The sequence below is a fragment of the Canis aureus genome, chromosome 6 (genome assembly GCF_053574225.1).
Source record: "Canis aureus isolate CA01 chromosome 6, VMU_Caureus_v.1.0, whole genome shotgun sequence".
Taxonomy (NCBI): Eukaryota; Metazoa; Chordata; class Mammalia; order Carnivora; family Canidae; genus Canis; species Canis aureus.
Window position 1 is genome coordinate 42,690,046 of NC_135616.1, and position 25,754 is coordinate 42,715,799.

At 50.5% G+C, this 25,754-nt stretch overlaps 1 protein-coding gene across 2 annotated transcripts in view; it reads left to right on the forward strand.

Moving 5' to 3' along the window:
- Positions 1-629: 629 nt before the first annotated feature.
- The window catches only part of STUM (stum, mechanosensory transduction mediator homolog), a 56,685-nt gene continuing 31,560 nt past the window's right edge, over positions 630-25,754 (forward strand). Inside the window, exon 1 of one of the 2 annotated variants that reach the window (XM_077901319.1) lies at positions 630-958. In XM_077901319.1, the coding sequence (XP_077757445.1) occupies positions 763-958 (196 nt within the window). In that variant the 5' untranslated portion in view covers positions 630-762. The remainder of the gene's footprint in view (positions 959-25,754) is intronic. The other variant, XM_077901320.1, reaches the window with a different exon arrangement.

Genomic DNA, 25,754 nt, shown 5'->3' on the forward strand with positions numbered 1-25,754 from the left:
TGTCCTCGCTGGCTTCCTAACCACCACGTCGAGCACACAAAAGGCCAGGTTTTCTTCCAGGACGGTTCAGGGGCTGGTCCCCACCATCCCAGCTTCCCGCAGCAGGTGCACTTCTTCCCGCCTTCCGCGTCTGTGCGCGCGCGCGTGTGTGTGTGTGTGTAGGAGAGGGTCCCATCCTAAGCAGTCTTGAACCTGTTTGAAAAGCCGTGTCTCCTGCTTGCAGCTCTATTGTCGACTGGGACGAAATCCATTTAAATCCGAGAGAGCTGAAGGCCTAGTGGGCACCAGGCGCCGTGCGACCCCGGCCTCCGGCGGCGCAGCCTCGCGGGCGCCTCCCGGCGAAAGGACTGCGCTCCACCTCGGCGACGGGCCCGCGCAGCGCGCCACCCCTCCGCGGCGTCCCAGCTGACCCGCCCCGGGGGCGCGCGGCCACCCTCCCAGGCAGGACCTGCACCGCGCCGGCTCCCCGCGCGTGGCTCTTGTACTCGGCGGCCTCGGCTGGGATCCGTCAGTGGCATTTTGTAGGGGGAGGCGGGGAGGGGGCGGGGAAGGGGCCCGGCGGGGAGGGGCGTCGGGGCGCCGTCGCCGGGTGTCGCGCCGCCCCTCCGCCCCGCGCCGGGGTGTGGGCGCGGCGCAGCGCGGCGGAGGGCCGGGCGCGTGGGGACGCGGGAGTGCGGGCTGTAGACGAGCCGCTGGCCGCCGGAGCTGGGCGCGGAGCCCGGGGCCCGGAGCCGCCGCCACCCGCCCAGCGCGCGCCCCGCCATGGAGCCTTCGCACAAAGACGCCGAGACCGCGGCGGCGGCGGCGGCGGCGGCGGACCCCCGCGCCGCGTCCTCGTCCAGCGGGGTGGTGGTGCAGGTCCGCGAGAAGAAGGGCCCCCTGCGCGCCGCCATCCCCTACATGCCCTTCCCGGTGGCCGTCATCTGCCTCTTCCTCAACACCTTCGTGCCGGGATTGGGTAAGACGCGGCGGCTGCGCCCCCCGCGCCCCGGGGACGCCCTGCGCGGGCGCCGCGCTCCCAGCGCCACCCCCTCCCGCGGCAGGTGCCCGGCCGAGGCGCGCGGAGTGGGCTCCCCGACGCGCGCTCCCTTCCTCCCACCTGTGAGCGCCGTGGTCTGGCCCCCGGAGCCGGAACTTTGCGGGGGACCCCGGGCCCGCGGGCGGCGGCACCGACGGCTCCCTCGGCCCCCGCGCGGCTCCGCTCCGGGAGCCCCGAAATCCTGCCCCGGGTCCCCGGCGCGCCCCCCGCCCCCCGCCCCCCGCGAGCCCCTTCCTTTGAGGGGCGCGGGCCCAGCGGCGGGAGGAGCTGGAAGAGGGGCCCCAGCCGGGCTTCGGGACTCCCCGCGAGCCGCCTGCCTTCGCGCGGAGCCGACCGTGCGGGGGCGGGTGTCCTCCGCCTCCTTCGGGATGTCCGCGGTCCCGCCCGCCGCCGCCGCAGGGCTCGGGGGCACCGGGGACCGGCTCGCTAGTTGGAATGCCCGGCTGGACCGCTTTCGGCCAGAGGTGACCCCTAGAAAGTGGGGAGCGCGCCCGTGTAATCCCTTGTGGGACTCGGGTGCCCGGAGCGCCCTGATGGTCCCCGGTGCCCCACATTTTAAGAGTCCATCCCAGAGGTAGGGGTGCCTAGGGGTATGTAGAGGAGGGAATGGGACGGTTCCCTGACCCTCCCTCTCCTGACCCCACCCCGGTTCTCTGCACGCCTCCGCCTAACTCCCGGCTGGCCTGCTGGGGACCACTCGCCATTCTTGCCAGGAGGTTCCCCCCCAACACACCCCGATTGCGTGCGGGTCTGGAGCGGCAGGCACCCCTGTGCCCTCCCCGGAGAAAGTCTGCCCCTGCGCCAGCCGGTTGCCAGCGCACGGCTCCAAGTTCCCAAGAACAGAGGTCAGCTGGAAGCGGTTTTCTGTTTTACTTTGGCCTTTCTCACGGCCCCGCGCTGAGCCAGCTCCCCGGGGCCCCGGCCGTGGCCGTGGTAGCGAAGGTCACACCCATCCACGCGGGACGTGTTCACTTTCCCCTTGGTGCTCGCTCGTCCTGGTGCCCAGGGCCCTAGATGTGTCTCAGCCGGAAGGTAGGGGGGGCGTCAGCGGGGATCTCCCCTCGTGGCACCTCTGCAGCCTGCCCCCCCGGGGGGCCGTGTCACCAGGCCGGCTCTCCAGCTCCCTGCACAGTTAGACACCAGGAGGACTCCCACCTGCTGGAGTACAAATGCACTGCCTGGCTGTCCCTCTGGGGAGGTGAAGATCATGAGCAGGGATGTGTCTTCATTCCACTTTTTATAAGTGGTGAAGTAAATGGCGCCCTGTATGGTCTTTTGGGGAAACAGGTGCCTTGCTGCCCCATAGGAGCAGCTGCCCCAAACCGCTGCTGGGGGAGGGGATTATGCTCCTCCTCCCCCAGCAGACCACTTGCAGAAGGACGCAGCTGCCCCGCTGTGGACCCCTGCAGGCCTTCCTCCCCCTCCCTCCCCTCCTTAGGTTATGCCCCTGCCCTGGGCATCCTGCTCTTTCCTCTTCACACCTCCCTTCCATTAGATCAGAATCCTATAGGATTTTTGTAAGAAACCTATCTGAGAAGCCAAAAGAAAATACAGGGAAAATTAGCAAACTGCAAAACTAATAAAAACAAGTGAGCCAAGGGTGTATAGATTTCTGAATCTTCAATGACTGTATCCAGGCTTTTTTTTTTTTCGTTTCGTTTTGCTGGTCATTGTCACTGGACAGTTTGCTGGGCACACAGTCCCCCCCCCCCGCCCCCCTGCCTTCTCCACAATGAAGGAGGGGCTCCTGATCACCGGTCGTGTTTCTCACCTGGAAGTCAAGGATGCCTGTCACTCTGGGCTATGAGAGGATGAATGAAATTCTAGGAAGCTTAGGGGTTGGGCACAGAGGCAGTGCTCCAGGGATGGTGGGTTCATTCCTCTTGCTCTTGGCTCTTCTGCAGAGCTCAGTACCGCCCCCACCTCTGGGTGCATGGGGGTGCTTTGAGTCCTTGTTGATCTCTTTGCTCCCCTGAACCTGCAGCAGAGCCCAGGGTGACAAAGCAGCCCAGACAAAACTTGCAGGTGATTTTTTGTTTTGTTTTGTTTTGTCCTCCGTGAATGGTATGAGTGGCCCAGAACCTGGAAATCATCTCCTTGGCCTAGATCTCCTTCTCCAGGTCCTTTTGGCTTATGTGAAGCTCCTGTGAAAACTGAATATTTATGTCTGGCTCTGTCATTTTATGAAATGCAGCTTTTTTTCAATGCATTTGCTCTCATTCATTCAACAAACACTGCAACCACTACATGCCAGGCACTGTGATGTGGTGATGAATAAGTCAGTCGAGGTGTCACACACACTGTTGGGGAAAATTGATGCAAACTTTGTTTGAATTTAATAAATGCTGTCATGGCAGCAAGAACAGTGTTTGAGCACAGTTAATTCTTGCTAGGTGGAAGCAGGGTTTGGAGAAAGCCTCCTGGAGGTGTTGCAGGAGGTTAGACCCTGCTTAGGAACTCAACCTCAAGGCCCCAAGCACTTGCTGTCCTCTCTTTATCCCTACTCTTTGGAAACTGATCAGACCCTTGACCCAAAGATTCTTTCTTTGTTCTGAAAACTTTCTTCTCTGCAAGTCTTATCTTCATTTGCAAATCGAATGGGACAGTGGGGTTGGGGAGCTGGATGAAGGCATGTTTTTCCTATGATGCGAATGCCTTGGGTTCATCCAGTGGGAAAAGCCCAATCCTTACAATCCCCAGAGCCTTCTCTGGTGCAACAGGCAGTGCTGTCATGCCACAGAGGGATATTTCGTTTCCTGGGAGGGGATGGAAAAAAGCAGCGATTTATGGTCACTCTGACTCCTCATTGGAACAATACAAAACAAATTTTATTCTATTTTTTTTTAAGATTTATTTATTTATTCATGAGAGACACAGAGAGAGAGAAAAAGAGAGAGAGAGAGGCAGAGACATAGGCAGAGAGAAGCAGGCTCCATGCAGGGAGCCCGATGCAGGCCTCTACTATCCCGAATCCCGGGATCACGACCTGAGCCAAAGGCAGGCATCCAACCGCTGAGTCACCCAGGTGTCTCACAAAACAAATTTTAAAAATGGAGGATGGTAGGGGCACCTGGGTGGCTCCGTCGGTTAAGCACCCGGCTCTTGGTTCTGCTTAGGTCAGGACTCAGGGTTGTGAGATCAGCTTCTTTCTCTCTCCCTCTGCCTCTCCCCCTGCTTGCCAGCACACATACATACTCTCTTAAACAAATAAATAAATAAATCTTTTAAAAAAATGGATGATGGTAAAGAGAATGCCCCCTACCCCGTCCTGGTCAGTGAAACACTACTAATAAAGAGCATCGTCAGTAACTTCATAATCCAAAAAAATAGGGCATTTTTAAGTTTATACATAATTCATATGTGTAATGAAAGTTCATCGTCATGCTCCAGAACAGAGTTTGTCTGTTGGCCACAGGCAAAGTTCTACTTTCATATTTAAAAATTTTATCTTTCTCAATTGACTTGGTGAAACAAAAATGTTGATAACTCAGATGGTGACAGGGCAGTGGTAGGGAGGAGAGCCTCCCTTGACCGTTAACCATTCCATTAGACTAACGTTGGCCATAAATCTACTGCTGAATATTCATAAATATTTAATCTATCTCTAATATATTGCCTACTCTTTAACGCTCAAGTCTTGCTTCCCTGGTAAGAGCACCATAGACTGGCTCAGCTTCTCTCTGTCTTTCCTCTAGCCCTGAGGCTCAAACTGATATTGAATATTGCCCTATTTTGTGGCATCTGCTGCTGACTTTTTATTATTTTTCTTCAGGAGTTTATTTTTTGCCTTTCTAGATGTAAGTTCCTTGAAAACAGCAACCATTTTAAATTTCTCCTTGATATAGCATGCTATATATGAATGAGTATTGACTAGAATCATACTCCTGGAATAGGCATTAGAGATCATCTGGTCCTGTGCCTTATTTTATATGTAAGTGTGATGGTCCTAAAGATGCAAAGGCCAGGGAAGTTTACATCCTATTTTACCTTTTTTTTTTTTTTTTTCCTATTTTACCTTTTTAAGGAAGTTACTTAAGTATGCATTTCAGTAAAATGAGAGAGTAAACCAAGAGAGAAGATATGAGATCTGGGAAACAACGGATCCAATTTAAGGCAGCCATGAAAATTGAGGATATAATTGTTCAACAGGCCTGAGAGAGCAGTCAGTCTTCTTTAAGTGGGAGGATGAAAGCTCCAGGAAAGAGTTTTCTGGGGATCCCTGGGTGGCGCAGGGGTTTAGTGCCTGCCTTTGGCCCAGGGCAAGATCCTGGAGACCCGGGATCGAGTCCCACGTCGGGCTCCCGGTGCATGGAGACTGCTTCTCCCTCTGCCTATGTCTCTGCCTCTCTCTCTCTCTCTCTGTGTGACTATCATAAATAAATAAATAAATAAATAAATAAATAAATAAATAAATGAAAGGAAAGAGTTTTCTGAGAATGGTGTGAGAAGGGGACATTCTGTAGAGTTAAGAGTATTATGGGGAACTGCCAGAAATTAAACCTTTGATAAAAAACAGAAGGCAATTAGTAACAGCATTAAAGACAAAAAGCTATGCAAAAGTGTTAAGATCCCAAACTGAAGCAACCTGCTCAATTAGATCAGAAGGTCAGCAGACTTCAAAAAAGAAGAACAAAAATATCCCAATTAATGGAATGAGAAAAAATTTGGAGGATATTGGGCATACAGTGTAGAAAACACATGTTTCTTCCACCAACAATGAAAAAGGAGAGGTAATCAGAAACTTAAGGAAAAACAAAAATTTTTGATGAAAGGCATAGCTCAAATATGAAGTAAATCAAAATGTGGCCTGATATTCAGCAAATGATGGAATATAAAAAGGGCTCTTCTAAGTGCATAGGATCTGTGTCATTGGAACAGTATGCACAATATACACTCTTAGCCTCTTTGTGCAGCAAAGAATATTTGCTTAGTCATAATAATATAAGTGCTGCTTAGGGGTTTTCAACATTTATTTATTTAAGATTTTATTTATTTATTCACGAGAGACACACAGAAAGAGGCAGAGACATAGGCAGAGGAAGAGGCAGGATTCCTGTGGGGAGCCCCATGTGGGACTCCATCCCAGGATCCCAGGATTTTGACCTGAGTCAAAGGCAGATGCTCAACCACTGAGCCTCCCAGGCATCCCGGTTTTCAATTTTTAAAAGCAACCATAGGGGATCCCTGGATGGCGCAGTGGTTTGGCGCCTGCCTTTGGCCCAGGGCGCGATCCTGGAGACCCGGGATCGAATCCCACGTCGGGCTCCCGGTGCATGAAGCCTGCTTCTCCCTCTGCCTGTGTCTCTGCCTCTCTCTCTCTCTGTGACTATCACAAATAAATAAATAAATACCTTAAAAAAATTAAAAAAAAAATAAAAGCAACCATAGATAAGGCATCGAATACTGCTTAATAATAGCTATACAGGAAGACGTAAAGTTTTTCCATCTTGACAATATATAATGAAAACTAAAGCTTGTAGAAGTTGACAGGTGAATTGTGATAGATTATTGTTCCCAATTATTCACTGTCCTCCCTGAAACGAGGATGGCACATCCCCACCTGATGCCATATGGCTGGCCATGCTTCCTGTGGGAGGGCAATACTTCCTTCCCTGCCCACTGATACCGGGCTTGGGCACGTGACTTGCTTTGGCCAATTGAATGTGAATGGCAGTGACATATGCCATGACTGAGCAGACACTTTAAGAGGCATTGTGAGAGGGGCACCTGGATGGCTCAGCGGTTGAGTGTTTACCTTCGCCTTGGGTCCTGATTCTGAGACCTGGGATCAAGTCCCGCATCGGGCTCCCCATAGGGAGCCTGCTTCTCCCGCTGCCTGTGTCTCTGCCTCTCTCTCTCTCTCTGTGTCTCTCATGAATAAATAAATAAATATATATTTTTAAAGAGGCATTGTGAGGCTCTGGCATTCCTCTTCTCTTTCTCTCATGAGAATGGCAGGTCTCAGACGGGGACCACTCTTCAGTCTGCCTCCCAGAATAAAAAGGACATCAGAAGCAGGGCACAGATGTCATATGAATGAGAAATAAGCACGAGTTGCTGAGATTTTGTGGTTGTTAACATTGTTATCATCCTAGCAACAACCTACCAAAACTGACATGGAGACGGTAGAGTGGAGATGTGAATACCCACCTCGTATAAAGTGAGGGGATCAAAAGATGCTGTCTATAGTTGGTAGACCAAGAAATAAAGGTTACCAAGGTGATCAGTGGTTGAACTGAAATAAGGCTGTGTTGGGACGTTGGGAAAATAGTGATACACTTGGATAATACTGGAACAAGAGCAGCAGGAGGATGAGGGCTGATATAAGTAAGCTAATCTTACATATCCTAGGAGAAAGTCAATATCTAATGTGGCTAAAACATGAAGAAGCAATATAAGTATACTCTGAAGATTAGAAAAACATCAGAAGAATTCCCACTCTTTCTGACATCCCCATTGTTTCTTTACCTATTGGTTCATTCCCAGCAGTACACGCACCTGCTGACATTGTCTCCCACCTTTTAAAAATAGCCTCCCTTGATCCTACGTCCCCCTCCCACCACTGCCATTTCTCTGTGCTCTCCTTTACATACAGTTCCCTGCAGGAGTTACCTGGTTTGGCAGTCACCAATCTCCCTCCTCTCGTTTTCTCTTGAACCAACTGTAGTCATTCTGTCTCCATCACTCACCTGAACTATACTTTTCAGGATCCCCAGCATGTCCAGGTTGCTAAATCCCATGGCCAGGTCTCTGTCTGTTTCTTCTGGAGCACTCAGTAGCATTGGACGCAGTGCCTGCTCCCTCCTTGAAATACTATCTTCCTCTGGCTTCTGGAACATCTCCCTCTCCTGGTGTTCTCTGGACCTCACAGCTTCTTCTCTGTTTTCTTTGGTAGTCTTGGCAGCCTCCACACTAGGTGGTCCCCAGGGCCCTGGGGCTCTTGATCTTGGCCTTCTCTCTGACCTTGCCCCCCCCCCCCCCCCCCGCCACTAGCTCCTTTGATAGTGTCTTCTGGCTTTCAGTGGCATCTTTATAAGGATCACTCCCAAAGCCAGATCTCCAGCTCAGACTTCTCCCTGGACTCCAGAGTCTTATACTCACCTGACTTCCTGACATCTCCACTTGGAAATCACAAGGCACCCGAGACTTAACTAATATAAAACCAAGCTCCCACTGTTGTTCCCCAGACCTGCTTCTCCCTTCTTTTCCCTCCTTACAACAACTGACATCCTTCCAGGAGCTCAGGCCAAAAACCCAGACTCATCTTTGACTTCTTTTTCTTGTACCTCATGCGTAATCTGTCAGGAAATTCCCCTGGCTCTGCTTTGAAAATCTATTCGGTGTCTGACCACTTCTTACTATGCTGCTTTTGCCTTGCTGGACCATGTCCCATCTTCTCCTGAATTATTGCAATTGCCCCATAACTGGTCTGCACATCTTTATTGATGTGCCTAGTGCTCTGCCCTCAACATGGCCACCAGAGCCATCCTTTGAAAACATGAGTAAGTCATATCATGTTATTTTTTAAAAACGATTTAATTTGTTTATTTGAGAGAGAGAGAGAGAGAGAGAGAGCGCGCGCAAGTGCACGAGTGAGCACAAGCCAGGGTGGAGGAGGAGCAGAGGGAGAAGGAGAAGCAGCCTCCCCGCTGAGCAAGGAGCCTGACTGGGGCTGGATCCCAGGACCTTGAGATCATGACCTGAGCCGAAGTCAGATGCTTAACCTGACTGAGCCTCCCAGGTGCCCCAGATCATGTCATTTTTTGAGTTGGAAACCCTCCAATGGCTCCATGTGACCGAGAGCAAAAGCTCAAGTTTTTATCGTAACCCACAAGTCCCTGGACCAGAACTTTCCCAAGGAAATATAACCTGAGCTACAGGTATAAGCTAAAATTTTCTAGTGCCTATTTTAGAAAAAATAAAAAGGAACAGGTGAAATTAACTTTTCTAGTATACTTTATTTAAGTCAATATGGCCAATGTATTTATCATCCAATGCATATCAATAAAAATTATTAATGACATGTCTAATATTCCTCTTTTACATGCTAAGTTTTCAAAATCTGATGTGCACTGAGCACTTACAGCACGTCTCCATTTAGACTAGCCCCATTCCCCGGGCTCGCTGGCCACAGCGGCTTCTGCAGGAGGCAGCAGGGCTCCATAGCATCAGCCACCCTCTGTCCTTGGGACTCACCTCCTGCTCCTCTCCTTCTTGTTCACTCTGTTCCAGCCCCACTGGCCTCTGCAATTCCTCAAATATTTAAGAGGCACCTTCTTATCTCAGAGCTTTTTCATTTGTTGTTCCTTCTGCCCAGTGGACTCATCCCACAGATACCTATGTGGCTCCTTCATTCACATACTCAGGGCTTTACTCTAATGTCACAGACTCAGCAAGGCTGCCTGTGTTGGGGTGCTGGAGCCCCCACCACAAGCACTACAGACTGGCAGCTTCAACAGCAGAAATTTATCTTCACACACTTTTGGAGGCTGGGCATCCACATCAAGTGCAGGCAAGGCTGGTTTCTCCTGAGGCCTCTCTGCCTGGCTTGTAGATGGCCACCTTCTCCCTGTCCTCACGCTGTCTTTGCTCTGTGCAAGCACACATCTGTGTCCAGTATCCCCTTCTTTTAGAGACACAAGTCATACTGGCTTAGGGTCCCCCCAAAGACCTCATTTTAACTTAATTGCCTTTTTAAAGATCTTATCTCCCGGGGGCACCAGGTGGCTCAGTTAGTTGAGCATCTGACTCTTGGTTTCTTTGACTCAGGTCGTGATCTCAGGGTCATGGGATCGAGCCCCACGTCCAACTCCTTGCTTAGTAGGGAGTCTGCTTCTCCCTCTGCCCCTTCCCCTCTCCCATGCTCCCCCACTCTCTAAAACAACTAAATGAATCTTAAAAAAAAAAGTCTTATCTCCAAATACAGTCACAATCCAAGGTGCTGGGGGTGAGGACTTCCACCTGTGGGTTTTGAAGGGACACAGTTCAGTCCAAACACCTGCCCAGATGATCTTACTAAAAGATGGCAGCTCTCCTCCTCCCCACTCTGTCTCCTCCCCACATACCTACCTTTACCTACTTCCTTTTCCTTGAGAGTACTCTTGTTATCAAACATACTATATATTTAGCTTATTTTCTCTATTGTCTGTTTTTTGTTTGGCTGGTTTTGGTCTGTTCTGCTCATTGTGTATCCCTGCACCGTAGAATAGTGCCTCGTTCATGATAGGGGCTCCATAAATAGAAGTGCCTGCCTCTGGGAAGCTGGACTCAGCAGGGAGAGCTCTGAGTATAAGGGACTATTGCTTTTCTCTAAAAGCCCCCGGTTTTTTTCTGTTTGATTTTTAAAAAGCTGAATACCTGTGTTACTTGCTTTTCTTTCTTTTTAAGTTTAAGTATCAATGCCATGGAAAAAGAAGGGACTTTTATGCATGGCTGATAGGAATGTAAATTGGGACATCTTTTCTGGAAACCAGTTTGGCACTTAGGTATTAAGAGTCTTCAAATGTTCATACCCTTTAAGCAGTAATTCCACTTGCAGGAACTCACCCTAAGAAAACAATCAAAAACAGAGACAGAAAGTTATGCATGAAGATGTGCCATGAAGCATTATTAATAACATTGAAAATTGTAAACAAACCTGGGCGCCTGGCTGGCTCGGTGGGCGGAGCATCTGGCTCTCCATCTTGGGGTTGGGAGTTCAAGCACCACGTGGGGCATAGAGATGACTATAAAAATAGTATTATACACAAACCCAAACAGCAACAATAGAAGGATGGGAGAATGTTATTTACCCATTGAAATGGTGTTTGCAAAACGTTTCTGATGTTGGGGCAGCAAGCTTTAGGAGAAATGGGAAAAATGTAGGTTGCAATTGTGCCATCCGCAGGCTCTCACATCTTTTTTATTTCCATGATTCTAAGGCAGCTCTTTTCCCTACAGTGTGGATGTTTTTAAGTGTGAATCTGATGTCAGAGAAATGATTTCTTTTTTTTTTCTTTCTTTCCTAAAAAGTTGTTACTAAATTCATGGTGTGTTTTATGATCAATGGAATCTTGAAATCAAGTGCATACCAGGTAGAGCTAGGTAAAAAGACAAGTAGGTAAAACTGGAAGACACTGAGATGTTAACAGGTGAGGAGAGCCTGGAGGTTATTTTCTTCTTGATACTTTTATGTATTTCTCAAATTTCCTAAGATGAGATGAAATGTATTACTTTTGTAGTTAGAAAAACTGAATAAGCATTATCTGGAGTAAACCTCCTTCTCACGGGGTTATGATGGTGTCATGCGGATATGGCAGTGTTTTCACAATGGCCAAGTGCTGGAAATGCCTGGGACTGCCATGTCCACACCCCACTGTGGTGACACTTGCTGACACCACAGGATCGTTTATAATCCAGTGTCTGCAGGGCACGTGTCAGGTGTGGTAATGGGGTTGGAGGTGCCCTGCCACTCTTGGAACCTGAATGACACCTGCTCCGCGAGTCTCCCATGGGGTGTGTCCCACTGTGGCTTAGGTCGGGGGTGACTGGTCAAATTCAGACCCACTGGGCAAACAGTGCCCCCATTTCTTCTGAGATGTTGCAAGGGACGGGGCTGCTGGAAGGGGTCAGCAAGCAGATGCCACTGAGGAAGTTTGTGTTTCAATCAGGTGTCACCCAAGCACTGAGCAGAGGAAAGTGACTCTGAGTGCCTCCAGCAGCATTTTGCTTGCCAGGTGGGCACTGTGCCCTGACTGTGTGCTCAAGCCGAGGACCAGTCAAAGAAGACGAAACCCTGAGCAGGCCCCTTAAACTCTCTGAGTCTTTGCTTCTCCGTCCACAGAATGGAACTCATCACTTGTGGCCAGAGGGGGTTATTGTCAGCAACTCGCTTCGGCAAAATTTCCTTTTCTTCCAAGGTTATTTCTGGGGCCATCCTCCCAGGGGCCCCCCAGGGTGGGCAGGACACCCGTAAGTGCTTCCTTCTTTGGAGTGTTCTAAACCCTCAGAGCTGAGACCTGGCCACACATCTGACACACTGGAGGTGCCGGTGCACACCCCAAACCCGGGGCTCAACACTGACTTTCCTGTTGGGTGAGAGGCTGTGAGTGCGTGGAGCTGCTGATGAGTGTGAGTATGAGTGTGTGCTTGCATGTGCACACACAAATGCCACCTCAGGCTTTACCTTTACTTCACAGCCTGAGGCACCTGTTGGTGGCACAGAGCTGTGAAACTCCATCCTCTGGGTGGGGTGGATGTGGCCTTACCAGGATGTACATTGCACAGGTGTGTCTTTAACATGGCAGCTTCCCAGTGAGACCCAGGTGCCAGGCCTCAGCACCCCAGGCCAAGCTCTGCTGATCAAGAGCCAAATTTCTTTTTAAATTTTATTTATTTTGCTTTTTTTTTTTTTTTAAAAAAAAGATTTTATTTATTTGTTCATGAGAGACACAGAGAGAGGCAGAGACCTAGGCAGAGGGAGAACCAGGGACCCTGATGTGGGATTCGATCCCAGGACCCTGAGACCACTACCTGAGTCAAAGACAGATGCTCAACCACTGAGCTACCCAGGTCCTCCAGGAGAAATGGTCTGGGGACAGTATTTTCTTCTTCAAATGACCAAACACAGGGATTTCTTGTGCATTCATTGAAATTCATGGGAGAGGGGCTTTTCTTGGATGGAATGGCTGCAAGACCAGGGCTGTCCTGGAATCTGGAATGTGGGGTGGGCCTGGCCTGGGTTCTCTGGTGCAGCCAACCACCCCATGGGCTTTGGCCGTTCACTGAGAAGCTTGGCTTCAATGCCAAGAATAATTTGGTGTTGGTGAAGAACACCCTGCCCTAAAACCTCGACCAAGGAAATGGCCCAGAATTCCCAGGGCCAGGCAGCTCTAGGGCTGTTCCACTGCCTTCATTTACCCAGGATGGTTCTCGTCTGCCCCCAACGCCCTGACCCACGGTGTCACCTTGCCAATGCCTGTTGAGGCCCTCCTGTCCCCTCAGTGCTGGAGTGTAGGGAGCACATAATTGCCACGTATCGAATTAAATGTGTGCTTGGGCCTTACAAAGACCTGATGAGGAACAGCCTGCCAGAGACCATTAACCTCTGCCACCAGGGCCTTCTCGTCGCTGCCAGCTCTTCCTCCCTCATGACACCCTAGGGAGATGGCTTCATAGGCACCTTGTTCTCTTGTGCCTCACTTTACTGCGTGTGGTCGCAGGTACTGCATCTTCCGTGGAGGGAAGGTCTGTGGCAGCCCCTCGCGGAGCAAGTCTTTCCCCAACAGCATTTGCTCACTTCCTAAGTCTGTGCATCGCATTTCAGTGATTGGTGCACTATTTCAGGTTTTTCAGTGTTGTATGTGCTATAGCAGCCTGTGATCAGTGATTGTGACTCGTTAAAAGCTCACACGGTTAGCATTTTGTAGCAACAAAGTCTAAATTAAGCTATGTACTTCTTAAATTTTATTTATTTTTTTAAGTTTTTAAAAAAGATTTATTTATTTATTTATTTGAGAGAGAGGAGTTACAGAGAGAGAGAATGCACAAGCAGGGAGAGAAGCAGACTCCTCGGTGAGCAGAGAGCCTGATGCAGGGCTCGATCCAGAACCCTGGGCTCATGACCTGAGTTGAAGGCTGAGCCACCCGGGCGCTGCTGTTTTTACTTTTTTTAGACCTAATGCTGTTGCATACCGAATAGGCCGCAGTAGACTGTGGACATAACGTTCACGTGCCCTGGAAGCTGAACAGTGCATTTGACTTGTTTGGTGGTGACCCTTGCTTTGTTGCAGAGGTCTGTGCCCAACCCGCCGTATCTCTGAGGTCCACCACACACACCATAATAGTCACTCTTTCAGAGTGTCCAATTCCATGGGTTTTAGCAAATTCATCGTCTTTTGAGCCTTCCCCTGCCCCATCTTCCAATCTTACTCCCTGAACACATTCTTTTAGAACGTAGGACGTGGAATGTGACAACACATTAATACAGGTGCCTCTGAGGAAGCTTCTGGCCTTGCTGCCTGAGGTCGGCTGGTGCGGGAAGCCACGTCTGGGTGGGCCAGGTGCACGTCGGTGCAGCGGCTGGGCACATGCAGGCAGGCAGCTGGAGGCTTCTGAGACCAAGAAGCATCTCGAAGCCAGGAAGGAAAACCTCAAGGAAAACATGGCAGCATGACACCGGTGCAGAAGCCAGGGCCTTTCCCAGGTGGAGAGAGACCCTCCCCATGGGTACAGGTGGGCTCTGGCCGTGCCTGGGCCTGTGAGAAGTCGTCCCCTTGGGCCTGGCTGCAGAGGGAGCGCCGCCAGCCCCTCGATGGTCGCAGGCACTCCCAGGTCACAGGGCAGTGTGGCCGGCATGACGTTACTGTGACAGCAGGGTCTGTGTTCTCGTATTACAGCTCTGCTCCCATCTCAGCTCTGACCACATCCTCTTCTGCTCTGAAACCTTCTGAGCTCCCCGCTGTCCATGGGCTCAGTTCATACCCCACAGTGAGCCCGCGGGGCCCCGTGACCTGGACCCACTCTCCCTCCTTGGTTTCTTTAGTCTAGCTGTCAAGCCTACCTCATATGGCCTCCTGAGCCCTCTGTGTGGTGAGCTCCTCCTTCTGGGACTGTCAGGCCACTTAGGATGTTCCTCTTGCTCCCCCCGACATCCTGGTTTTTCTGTTGTCTTAATCTTTTATAAGTATATTTTAAGTTTGATTTAAGTCATCTCTGCATCCCACGTGGGGCATGAACTCATGACCCCGTGACTGAGAGTCACACACTCCTCTGAGGGAGCTGACCAGGCGCCCCTCTATTGTCTTAATCTTTTTTTTTTAAGATTTTATTTATTTATTCATGAGAATATACAGAGAGAGAGAGAGAGAGAGAGAGAGGCAGAGACACAGGCAGAGGGAGAAGCAGGCTCCATGCAGGGAGCCCGACATGGGACTCACTCGATCCTTGGTCTCCAGGATCACGCCCTGGGCTGAAGGTGGCGCTAAACTGCTGAGCCACCCGGGCTGCCCCTATTGTCTTAATCTTAGGAGATAATCATTTCCTTGAAGGTGGGGACTATGCCTCACTTACCTTCTGCCTCTCTGGGTGCCTAGTGCCCCTGTTGCATGCAAGCTGAACTATATGCATACTGATTTCTGGTTGTGAAGGCAGAGTGGAGAGTGGGTCCTTCTTCCTTTAACCCAGTGAACCCAAACCCAAGGGACACAGGCTTTCATGTCACTTCTCGGCCTTCCCAGCACAGAAGGAAGTAAGGGATAAGGTTCTCAGGGCTGGAGGCAGGATATAGGGATGCTGCACCAGTACATGTGGGTCTGTCTCTGAGTAGTCCTTGGTGTCCTGGCCACTCAGGGGAGGGACATGGGGCAGAAGACCGATGTTGGCTGCCCCTTCGCTGAGACAGAGTGCCTCTATGTGGAAAAGTCACTGGGACAGTCACGAGGTTACTGAGAAGAGCAGGGCCATCATCCATCCTTCCAAGTGGTATGGTATAGCTAATGGCTGAGAAGTGGGGGACAGGGACAGTGGAGATGATCAACTTCAGTAAACCGTTTTAAGAAAGATTGGTTTGGGCAATAGCTATCAAATTAAATCTAGGGGAAAATTCTTGTGGGGAGCAGGATATTTGCATTGTCTTAAAGTGCCTCCACAGAATGCTTATAACTTGCAAGGGGAAAAATCATACAGCATCCTGACGGTGAACAGAATCACATCGCCTAGACCTTAGAAATATGACGTCAGATGAAAGAAGCCAGTCAAAAAAGACCACACTCCGTATGATTGCATTTATATGGACTGTCTAGAATGGGCAGGTGCAGATTGCATTTATATGGACTGTCTAGAATGGGCAGGTGCATAGAGGTGGAAGGTAGGGCAGCCAAGGAGTGTGGCTGGGAGCACATGGGGAGGGACTGCTAATGCGTATGGGGATTCTTCCAAGGTGGCAAAAATGTCTTAAAACCGGTTGTGCGTGGTTGCACACCAAATTATCAAATGGGTGAATGTTTTGCTATGTGAATTATATCTCAATGAAGCATTAAAAGGTTAGCATCACCAAAGTGGGACAGCCAGACATCACCCGCCTCCTGGTGGGATCTCCTGGGAGGGACAGGACATCACTTGTGCAGTATCCCAGCTCGGAGTGCATGACCGGAATCTACTGAGGAAATAACCAGAGAAGCCCAAACTGATGGGCATTCTACAAAATACCTAGCCGATATTCTTCAAAAACATCATTGTCATGAAAGATTAAAGAAGCCTAAAAAACCTTGAGAACTAAATGCAAAGCATAATCTTGGATTGGATCCCATACTGGAGGGAAAAAGAAGACCCAGAAAGATGCTATGAGACAATTGGCAAAATTGGAATATGGGCTGTCGATTAGATAAATACCGTATCCATGTTAGGATTTCCTGAAATTGGTAACTGTGCTATGAATATGGAAGAACAGACACTTTGTCATTAGAAACACACTAAAGTGTTACAGGATGAAGAGCCACAATGTAATGCAGCCTATTTACAAATGGCTCAGGAAAAAGGAATAATAATATGGAGAGAAAGAGAATGACAAAACAAATGTAGCCAAATATTAAGAATTGGGTAAAGGGTAGACAGGAGTTCCCCTTATTATTCGTGAAACTTCTCTGCAAGTTTGGGAGTATTTAAAAAATAAAAGTCACAGAATTATATTTTAAAAATAAAAGTCACAAAATTGGGATCCCTGGGTGGCGCAGCGGTTTGGCGCCTGCCTTCGGCCTAGGGCGCTATCCTGGAGACCCGGGATCGAATCCCACATCGGGCTCCCAGTGCATGGAGCCTGCTTCTCCCTCTGCCTGTGTCTCTGCCTCTCTCTCTCTCTCTCTCTCTGTGACTATCATAAATAAATAAAAATTAAAAAAAAAAAGTCACAAAATTATATTTTAAAAATAAAAGTCACAAAATTATATATTAAAAAGCCTACAGTTCAGACGTAGCAATTGCAGCAAATTCCCAAGTACTGTACCCTAAGTAAGTTGTGTCTTACCATATACAGCCTGCCAGTTCTGACTGACTCAGGGGCCATCTGGGGTTGCAGGGACAAAGTGCAGGTGGCATTGGCATGAAGGGCCCAGACCCCCAGAAGAGGTTCCCCCAGGGAAACTCTTACCGTGTAAACCCCAAGGTCACGCAGAAGTTTACTGCAGCTCTTGGGGAGTATGTGCTGTTCCTCTGCCCCATCAACACAGGCTCAAGTGTGACAGAAATGAGTTTCCCCGGAGGCTGGGAGATAGAAGGAGCACACAGCGGGCTTCCCTTGCAGTGGCTGGTTGGACTAATCCCATTGCTTGTGTGGCTGACCAGCAATCTGAATACAGCAGCCAGAGCTGGAGCAGATCCCAATGCCACAGATCTATTTTGGAGAAGTCTTTCTTTTCTTGGTTATTCCCACTTGACATCTCCCTGTGGAGTCTGAGAATCATTCATGGACCTCAAAGAAACCAGTCTCAAAGCAACAGCCACTGGACACGTCACGCCATCACGCCAGGAGAGCGTGGGAGAGCTTCCCCTTCGCCTTGGCTGCTTTGAGGGGTCCTGTGGTTGAACATACAAGTGGAATCTTTCCAGGAATCACTCTGTGGCCTGACTCAGAGGTGGAAAAATAAACAGCAAAAACACAACCATTGTAGGCCCCAATAACTGGGGTTCTCAGAGGTTCAAAGGGAAAAGGGTGCCATGGAGGACATCACCAAAGCTCGAAGGTGGGTGAGGCCTGGTTTGGTTGGTCTTGGGTCTCAGTACCTGGGGGTGGACTCTGAGTCCGATACATACTGAGAAGAGGGGACTCGGTGCGTGGGAATGGATCTGAACTGAAGGGAAGCAGAGACAGCCATGGCTTTGGCAAGATACCCGATAGTTTGCGCCCACTCTTGGATGGGACTGTTGTGTGTTCTGGCTTCCCGGCTAGCTCTCCCTTGAGCCCAATGCAGCTGATGCTGTGGGATGTTCTTGATCTCCCTGTGTGGGCTCCCCTGAGGGTTCAAGGGCCAGTCCTTCCCTGTGTAGGTTCTCACGCATGCTTGGGGACTGACCAAAGCACTCCTTGAAGGCAGACCGGGGGAAGGACTCCCCAGTGCTGTTTGCATCCCATCATTTCACATTCTGTTCAGGGTTCCCCCCACACCAGCCCCAGCCATCAGGGAACTGGCACCAGCTCCAGTTGTGATTCTTAACCATTAACACGGACTGGAGGTAAGAGGTAGGACAATGTGCAGAATGTGCTTTGAAATCCAGCAGCTACCCTTTGGGATTATCTGGTCTACCCATCATTTTTGGCTTCCCCATGTATCATGTGGGTTAGCCTTGTCTCTTTGATGATACCTTTTCTGTGTGTCTTCCCCTAGTGATGGTCCAGTGCAGAGCCCACAGCAGGATCCCAGCATACATGCTGACCGACAATGAGCTGGGAGGAGAGCATGGCCTCGGCTGCGCTGAGAGCCCATATCCTGGCCTCTCCTTCCAGCTCTGCCATGAGGGTACCTGTGGCCTGATGAAGCTCGCCATCCCTGTCTAGGCTTATTAGTCCTGCCTCTTTCTTGGTGGCGAGATAGTCAAAGTATCAGATCAGGGCCACAGGCATTCTGTACCTTTATTTAAGTCAGGAGGCGAGTGGAGGCTCTGCTCTGGTCATTTGCTCTGCTGGTTCTGGCTGATTTCATGCCTTCGTATTCTGGAGCAGTGAGCCTTGCCCTTACACAGGTGGGCAGGAGAGGAGGCTTTCACCACCTGTCTCCTTCACCCTGCATCTCTTCCCTGGCCTGCTCTGGGCCCCAGGGTGCTGATCTCTACCGCCTGTCTCACTTTCTCTAGGTGTGTTGGGCAATGGGAGGCCCTGGCAGGGGATGGACCAGATGGGGAGAGAGGTCTGGGGTTGGCTCCTCCAGCTTCCTGCCTGGGATCATGGTTTCTGCCTTCCAAACTTTTATGGAATCACACAATACCCCCTTCTGTCTCCCTGGGCCTTAGGAGCCCAGCCTGGGAATGGCCTTCTACTGCCATGGGTCCCCAGCATTTCACTTTCCCCATGGGCTCCCCCTGTCCCACTCAGATCTCTGTGAAAGCAACAGCCCCTTATTTTTTTAATTAATTAATTAATTAATTAATTAATTAATGATAGTCACAGAGAGAGAGAGAGAGGCAGAGACACAGGCAGAGGGAGAAGCAGGCTCCATGCACCGGGAGCCCGACGTGGGATTCGATCCTGGGTCTCCAGGATTGCGCCCTGGGCCAAAGGCAGGCACTAAACCACTGCGCCACCCAGGGATCCCAGCAACAGGCCCCTTAAATAAGAGCCTGGCCCAAGCCCAGTTCCTGCTGGGACCCTTAGTGCAGAGCCAGTTGTTGCAAGCTCCCCCTTCCCTGGGCTGGGGGACCCTGACCTGCCAGCTTGGCATCACAACAGCCCCCCACCTCCTGTTTTCCTACAGAAGTTGGTTCTAACACAGTCTTCCGCCTGGAAACTCTGGAACAGCCAGTACTCGGAGCCAGAGCTTCCTGCTGGCTGAGGAGAGTGGGCGTCCAGCTCTCAAATGACTCTCATGCTCGTGAGATGCCACGTTCCCAAGTGGGCCGGGGGCAGGGCTAAGCGTGACTCCCCGGCTTCCCAACCAGGGGTCCTCTTCTGTGTGTTCTTTATGGTTTTCATGTTCTTGCTTTGCAACCAGCTTCGGTCTGGCTCCTCTGGGCGGATCTGGGCCTGGTGCTTGGTTCATGCAGCTCTGGCCTGACTTCCTTGAGGGAAGTCAGGCTCTGGGAGCTCCGCCATCCCGGGAGCACCCTTGCCTCCTCTGCCTGGGGCCCTCCGCTTCTCTTGCCTTTCCCTCTAGACTGCCACCCACTCCACCTCCCTCCTGCCCCTCTCCCCCCCAGCCCCAGTCTGCAGACATCCAACTTCTAAGAACTCCTTCCTATCCATCAGTGACACTTATGGTTACTTCTCCATCGTCATGCTCACTTTGGAAGATGCACCATCTGGCGCCATTCGTACCCGGCGCAGCCCCTCTGCTTTAGTTCCTCAGATAACAAGAAGGTGCTACATGCAGTCACCACCTCTGTCCAGTGTACTGATCACTCCCTGAGACCCAGCATTTTGCTTTGTGCCCCAGCCCCATTCCCTTCTGCTCCCCACCTGGCCCCTTTGGAGCCTGGGACCTGCTAAAGAATGTAGTCCTCATTGCGTGGTTTGATTTTCCTTCCTCCTCGCCCAGAAAGAATCCCCAGTGTTTGAGTTGTTAAGCCCCCGAGTGATTCCTCCTTATGAGAAGAGTCATCAAAACGCACCCATTACGTTTTAAGTCTTCACAAAAGACACCAAAGACCAGCGCACCGTGTTCTTGCAAGGAGCCCCTTTGGCAGCCATACCAATTACATTTTTAAAAAGCAGAGAGGTTTTAGTTGGGTTCATCTGACTCCGGCTTCCTCCCCCTCCTGTGTGATTTGTGTGCAGGCTTCTAAGGAGCAGGTTTTATAATAGAGATTCAGTCAGGCTAAATCACAGCAGCAGAACCTTATGCAATTGCTAAAAACCTATGAGTTAAAAATGGAAATAGTCTTGCAGAGTGGGGAAGGTAATAATATCAGTGATGTGAAAATAGAAAGTAAAAAATTAGTATTTCAGCAATGCAGGTCTCTTACCCACATTTTTCTGCACCAGGAGATCTTGGTGTCATTTTCCAGAATAAATACAAAGTGCGAGCTCTCACTAGGAAAATAAAAGTTTGTTTTCACAGATTCAGCCCTCCATCCCCAGTGAATCCAAGGTTAGGAGCCCTTTTTACCTACTTCTGGCCCTCATGCCACAAAAACACATTTTGTGTTTGTTAGAATCTGTATATTCACTAATGCTCATAAAGGAACAGATTTTAGATTTTTATAAGTGGGTTTTGTTAATTTGCTATTTTAAAAATACTTGTGAGACCTTTACAGTTGCCATGGTGATATAATTTCCATAAACATGATTTTTTGTGGGGATTTTTGCACATTGAAGGCTGAGGTTGATACGCAGTGTTGCGGGGGGGGGGAGTAGGTGGTGAATTTGGCAGCCACCCCATTGCTGCCTCCCTCAAATGCTGCAAATTCCAGGGACCCATATCAGCAGAGACCTGGACCCCTAACCCCGACACCTGACCCGAGGCACCCGAGGCTTCTGGGGAGTGGGCCTGGTCAGGGGAGAAGGCAGCCAGCCAACCGAGTGGTGGGTCGTGGGTGCCCGCTTGGCTGATCAGGGTGACCTATACTCTCTTGCCAAACCTTGGCTTCACAGAGCTTTGGAGGACCTGTCCTTCGAGCTGCCCGAGGGGTGGTAGAGAGCCTAAAGAGACTCTTTCCCTTTGCATCAGATTCACCCAAAAAAAAAAAAAAATCCCATTTTAATTCACAATACTGCTAAAATGCTGAACATTTGCAATGGAAAATAATATGAAGGAAAAATGTAAAAAATATTAGCTGTTAAGAAGACCTTGAACAAGAAAGCATTTTATAGTCCTCTAGAATGCCAGTTGTCAAGAAAAAGCAGGTTTAATGTTTAATTAGAAGAAGAGTTAGATGGTCCCAGTGGCACCAAACTTTTTATCAATGATGCTAGACATTTGCTTTGGCTCACAGAGAGGCTTCACCATTACGCTTCATTTCCCAGAGAATGGAATATACCAGAAACATCAAGGGAGAGGCAGAGCAAATGAGAGAGGAATTTTTAATAACTAAGAACGTTTGGGGAAAGAAATGGCCAGGGAAAGATGTTGCAGGTGGAAGTGTGTCAGCCTGAGATGGTTGCACAGAGACTCTGCAGTGTCGGGCCGGGCACTTGATGCCAGGCGCTGTGTAACGGAGTGGAGGGATTTGAATCATACAGAATCATGAATCATGAGGAATAATGAATTACTAGAAAGCCATTGCATTGACTGTTTTTATTTATGTAGTACCAGAAATGTGAACAGGGCCACCCAGAGGAGAACGTGCCAGACTCCCCCGGTGGTGGAGTACCAATCTCTATCTCTTGAAAGCCAAACCCCGGTGTCTGGGAGAGGTTGCGTGTGCACGTGTCAGCCAGCACACCTGTGCCCGGAATGTGCACCGAGCAAGGGTGCGCTCAGAAGTTTGCTAGGAAGGCGCAGAGCACCAGCTGCGTGATGCACAGCCTTGTCCTCATGAGGTGGAAGAGGCCAGTGGACTGACCAGTCTGCAGAGTCTGTGGCCACGGGGGCTGCTGCTGCTGACTTCGGGTTTGTCGAGTGTGTCTTCTGAAGAGGACGAAGATGAGCTAGAAGCACGTGCTGCCATTCTGTGCCTCTGGAGGAGGGAGGCTCTGGGGGGTCTGGGCTGAGCTCCACTGGGGCCGCCAGGCAGTAAGCTGGCGCCTCTGCTGCAGGGCTTCCCCGCCTGGGCTGCGGGGACACGCCTGGCTGGCTGGCAGCGCCAGCTGGGGTGACGTGCGCTGCTGCAGAGTGGCTCCCTGTCCCAGCCGGAGCTGGGATCAGGACCTGCACAGGGCCTGCCGCACTGCTCTAGCCTCCTCTTGTAACACATAGTTAATGTACAGGTTTTTTTTTTTTTTTTTTTTTTTTAAGTCTCAGTAGCAGGCAGCTTGGCTCTGGGCCAGGGCTGGCAGCAGGTGGTGAAGAGCAGAGGGAAGGCTCCAGCAGAGGCAAAAATGCAGCATCCCAGGATGGATGGGGGTGGGGTGTGTGTGGCGGTCACGTCCCTCTGCATTGGGTGGGCCCTGGGCTGAGGCAAGGTTCAGGGAGCAGTGGGGAGCTTTGCCCTTGGTGCGTGGCCTTCCGAGATGTTCTGTGATGCTCCAGGGTGCAGGAAGGCCTGGCCCTCCCTCCCCTGGCCAGGAATGGCAAGGTTTCATCCTTTGGGAGGAAACAGCAAACAGAAGTAGCACTCAGAGGAGGGGACTTGGGAGAAATAGGTTCCCTGGGGGCCCTTGAGCAGAAGGGCATTTGATGATGGGGAGCCAAAGATCCAGAATTTTTGTGAGTGAGTGCTTCCCTGAATCCTGGTGACCCCTTGCTGGGTACAACTTGTTTACTTTGCTGAGGGAACCCCTCCCAGGTCCCAGTCTACCATGGGATAGCTGTGTAACCTTGGGCATGTTACTTACCCTCTCTGTGCCTTGGTTTCTTTATCTGCAAAATGGGGGCAGTAACAGGACCCGGCTCACAGTTCTCTTTTGAAGACTAAATGGATTGTTACACATAAACTGCTTGAAATAGTGCTTGGAGCATAGTGAAGATTACATGTCTTTTCCAGGCTCCAAAGGACTGATTTTTGTCTTTCCCCCTCCCCCTGTGGCCACCATTCTACTCTCTGTCACTGTGAGCTTGGCGTTCTTTTAGCTCCATGTGTGAGATCACACAGTGTGCATCTTTCTGATTCTGGCTTATTTCACTTAGCCTCAAGCCCTCAGGTTTCATTCACGTTGTTGCAAATGGTAGCATTTCATTCTGATTTTGAGGCGGAATCATATTACACTGTGTATGTACCACCTTTTCTTTTCTTTTCTTTTCTTTTCTTTTCTTTTCTTTTCTTTTCTTTTCTTTTCTGTTTTTTGAAAGATTTTGTTTATTTATTCATGGGAGACCCACAGAGAGAGGCAGAGACATAGGAGGAGGGAGAAGCAGGCTTCCTGTGAGGAGCCTGATGCAGGATTTGATCCCAGGACCCCAGGATCACGACGTGAGCCGAAGGCAGACACCCAGCCTACTCAGCCACCCGACATCCCTGTATCTCATTTTCTTTGTCTATCGACAGACATTTAGCTTGGCTATCAGGCTGCATTGAACATGGGGGTGCAGCTCTCCCCAAGGCAGTGATCTTACTCCCTTTGGGTAAATACTCAGAGGTGGAATTGCTGGATCACATACATGGTGGTTCCGTTTTTTGAAAAACCTCCACGCTGTTTCCCACAGTGGCTGCACCTGTTGGCATTCCCGCCGACAGCACACCAGAGTCCCTTTCCCTCCCCGTTCGAGGAACCTGTTATCTCTGCTCTTTGTGCTGATTGCTCTTCTGACATCTGTGAGGTGAGAGCTCCTTGTGGCTTTGATTCACATTTCCCTGGTGATCTGTGATGTCTCTGTACCTGTTGGCCACTTGTATTTCTTTGGAGAAATGTCCGTTCAGGTCCTCTGGCCATGTTTTAATTATTTTCTTTTCCAGCTAGATATCATTCTCGTCTTGGAATGTGTGTTGGGGTGGGGCTGCTGTGAGAGGACAGATGCTGTGAGAACCAGCTGGGCCGCTAGACTGTGGGCCAGTGGAGACAGGACCATCCGCCCTCCACCCTGCTCCTCCGAGGGCACCGTGTACTGTCTGGCTCACAGCAGATGCTCAGACATTTCAAAACAGAATAACTAGCCAGGGACATGGCTCATGGGAAGTCCTGTGACCCTCACAATGCATCAGGATCTCCCAGGAAATTCCAACTCCCTCCCTCCCCGGAAAAGTCTGATTTAGTGTTAGTAGGAGTGGGGCAGGACCAGGGAACTTGCATTTTTTTTTTTTTTTTTTTTTACAAAAGCACTCCCTTTGAGAAACACTCACTCCTGGGAAGCCTTGGTCCTTGGCTCCCTAAAATGTCCCAGTAGGTAGCCGAGCTGGGGGAGGAGGAGGAGGAAACCAGGAGTGCTGCTAGTTGGGCCTGCCTGCACGCCCTCTGGGCCTTCAGGGAAGGCAGGGTGGGGTCCCACACCCAAGGCCTTGGTCCACACTATCTGGTGGAAATACCACAGAAGCCTAGGGCCTTCCAGGGAGAGAAGCTGTGGTCGGATTTGGTCTAAAGCATGTTTAACTTGGAACTGCTCTGCAAAGACTGGTGAGCCCAGTGGTTCTTAGAAATACTGAAAGGACAGGACTGTGGCTTGCTGGTCCCCTGGGCTGTGTCCACTTATCAGGACCCCTCTCACCCCCTCTGCCTGAGTGGGGGCCTCCTGGAGGCCCCTCCTTCACAAGCACCCTGCCCGGAGTCTGCAGGCAGCTGTGGCCAGCATGGTGCCCTCCTTTCTGCCCAAAGCCTTTACCCTGAGCTCTGAGAGTGGCTCCTCTGGGTAATTAGAGCAGTTTATTGGGTTTTCCTTGAGGCTCTGAATGAGACCTTTGGAGAACAGCTGCTGATTTAACCTAAGTGGCCCAAGAACAAGCAGAATGGAGCTGAGTGTGGAGGAATGTGCTTTTATGGAGCTGTGTGTTTAAAGATACATCTGGGATTTGTTTCTTAGCAACGGGGCTCATCCAGAGCACGCTGGCAGTGTCAGAACATCTAGTGATGCCCACAAGCACCATATAAAATACAATAAAAATTGGAGAAGAGAAGAGAAGATCTAAGCAGAGTGCCTCCAGTAGGAGAAAAAAGCTCAGAACTCCTGAGCTGATGTCATAGCCACAGGTGTAGACCAGAGATCAGGTGTGGACCAGAATGGTCTTGAGGGTGGGTGGAAGTCCCTAACCCACTTGCTAGGCTGCCTAGCAGCCTTTCTCTGGGGCTCCCTTTCTCTGACCAGCATCTCCCCGGGGGCCTCTCTCTGGTTACGCCTCCTTCCTCCCTGGCACCCGGAGCCTCCAAATGGCCTTCTAGAGTTGAACTGGAGGAGTGCCAGGTTTGAGTCCAGAGGAGATATTAGACCCAAATCCAGGGGCACCTGGGTGGCTCAGTCAGTTAAACATCTGACTCTTGATTTCAGCTCAGGTCATGATCTCAGGA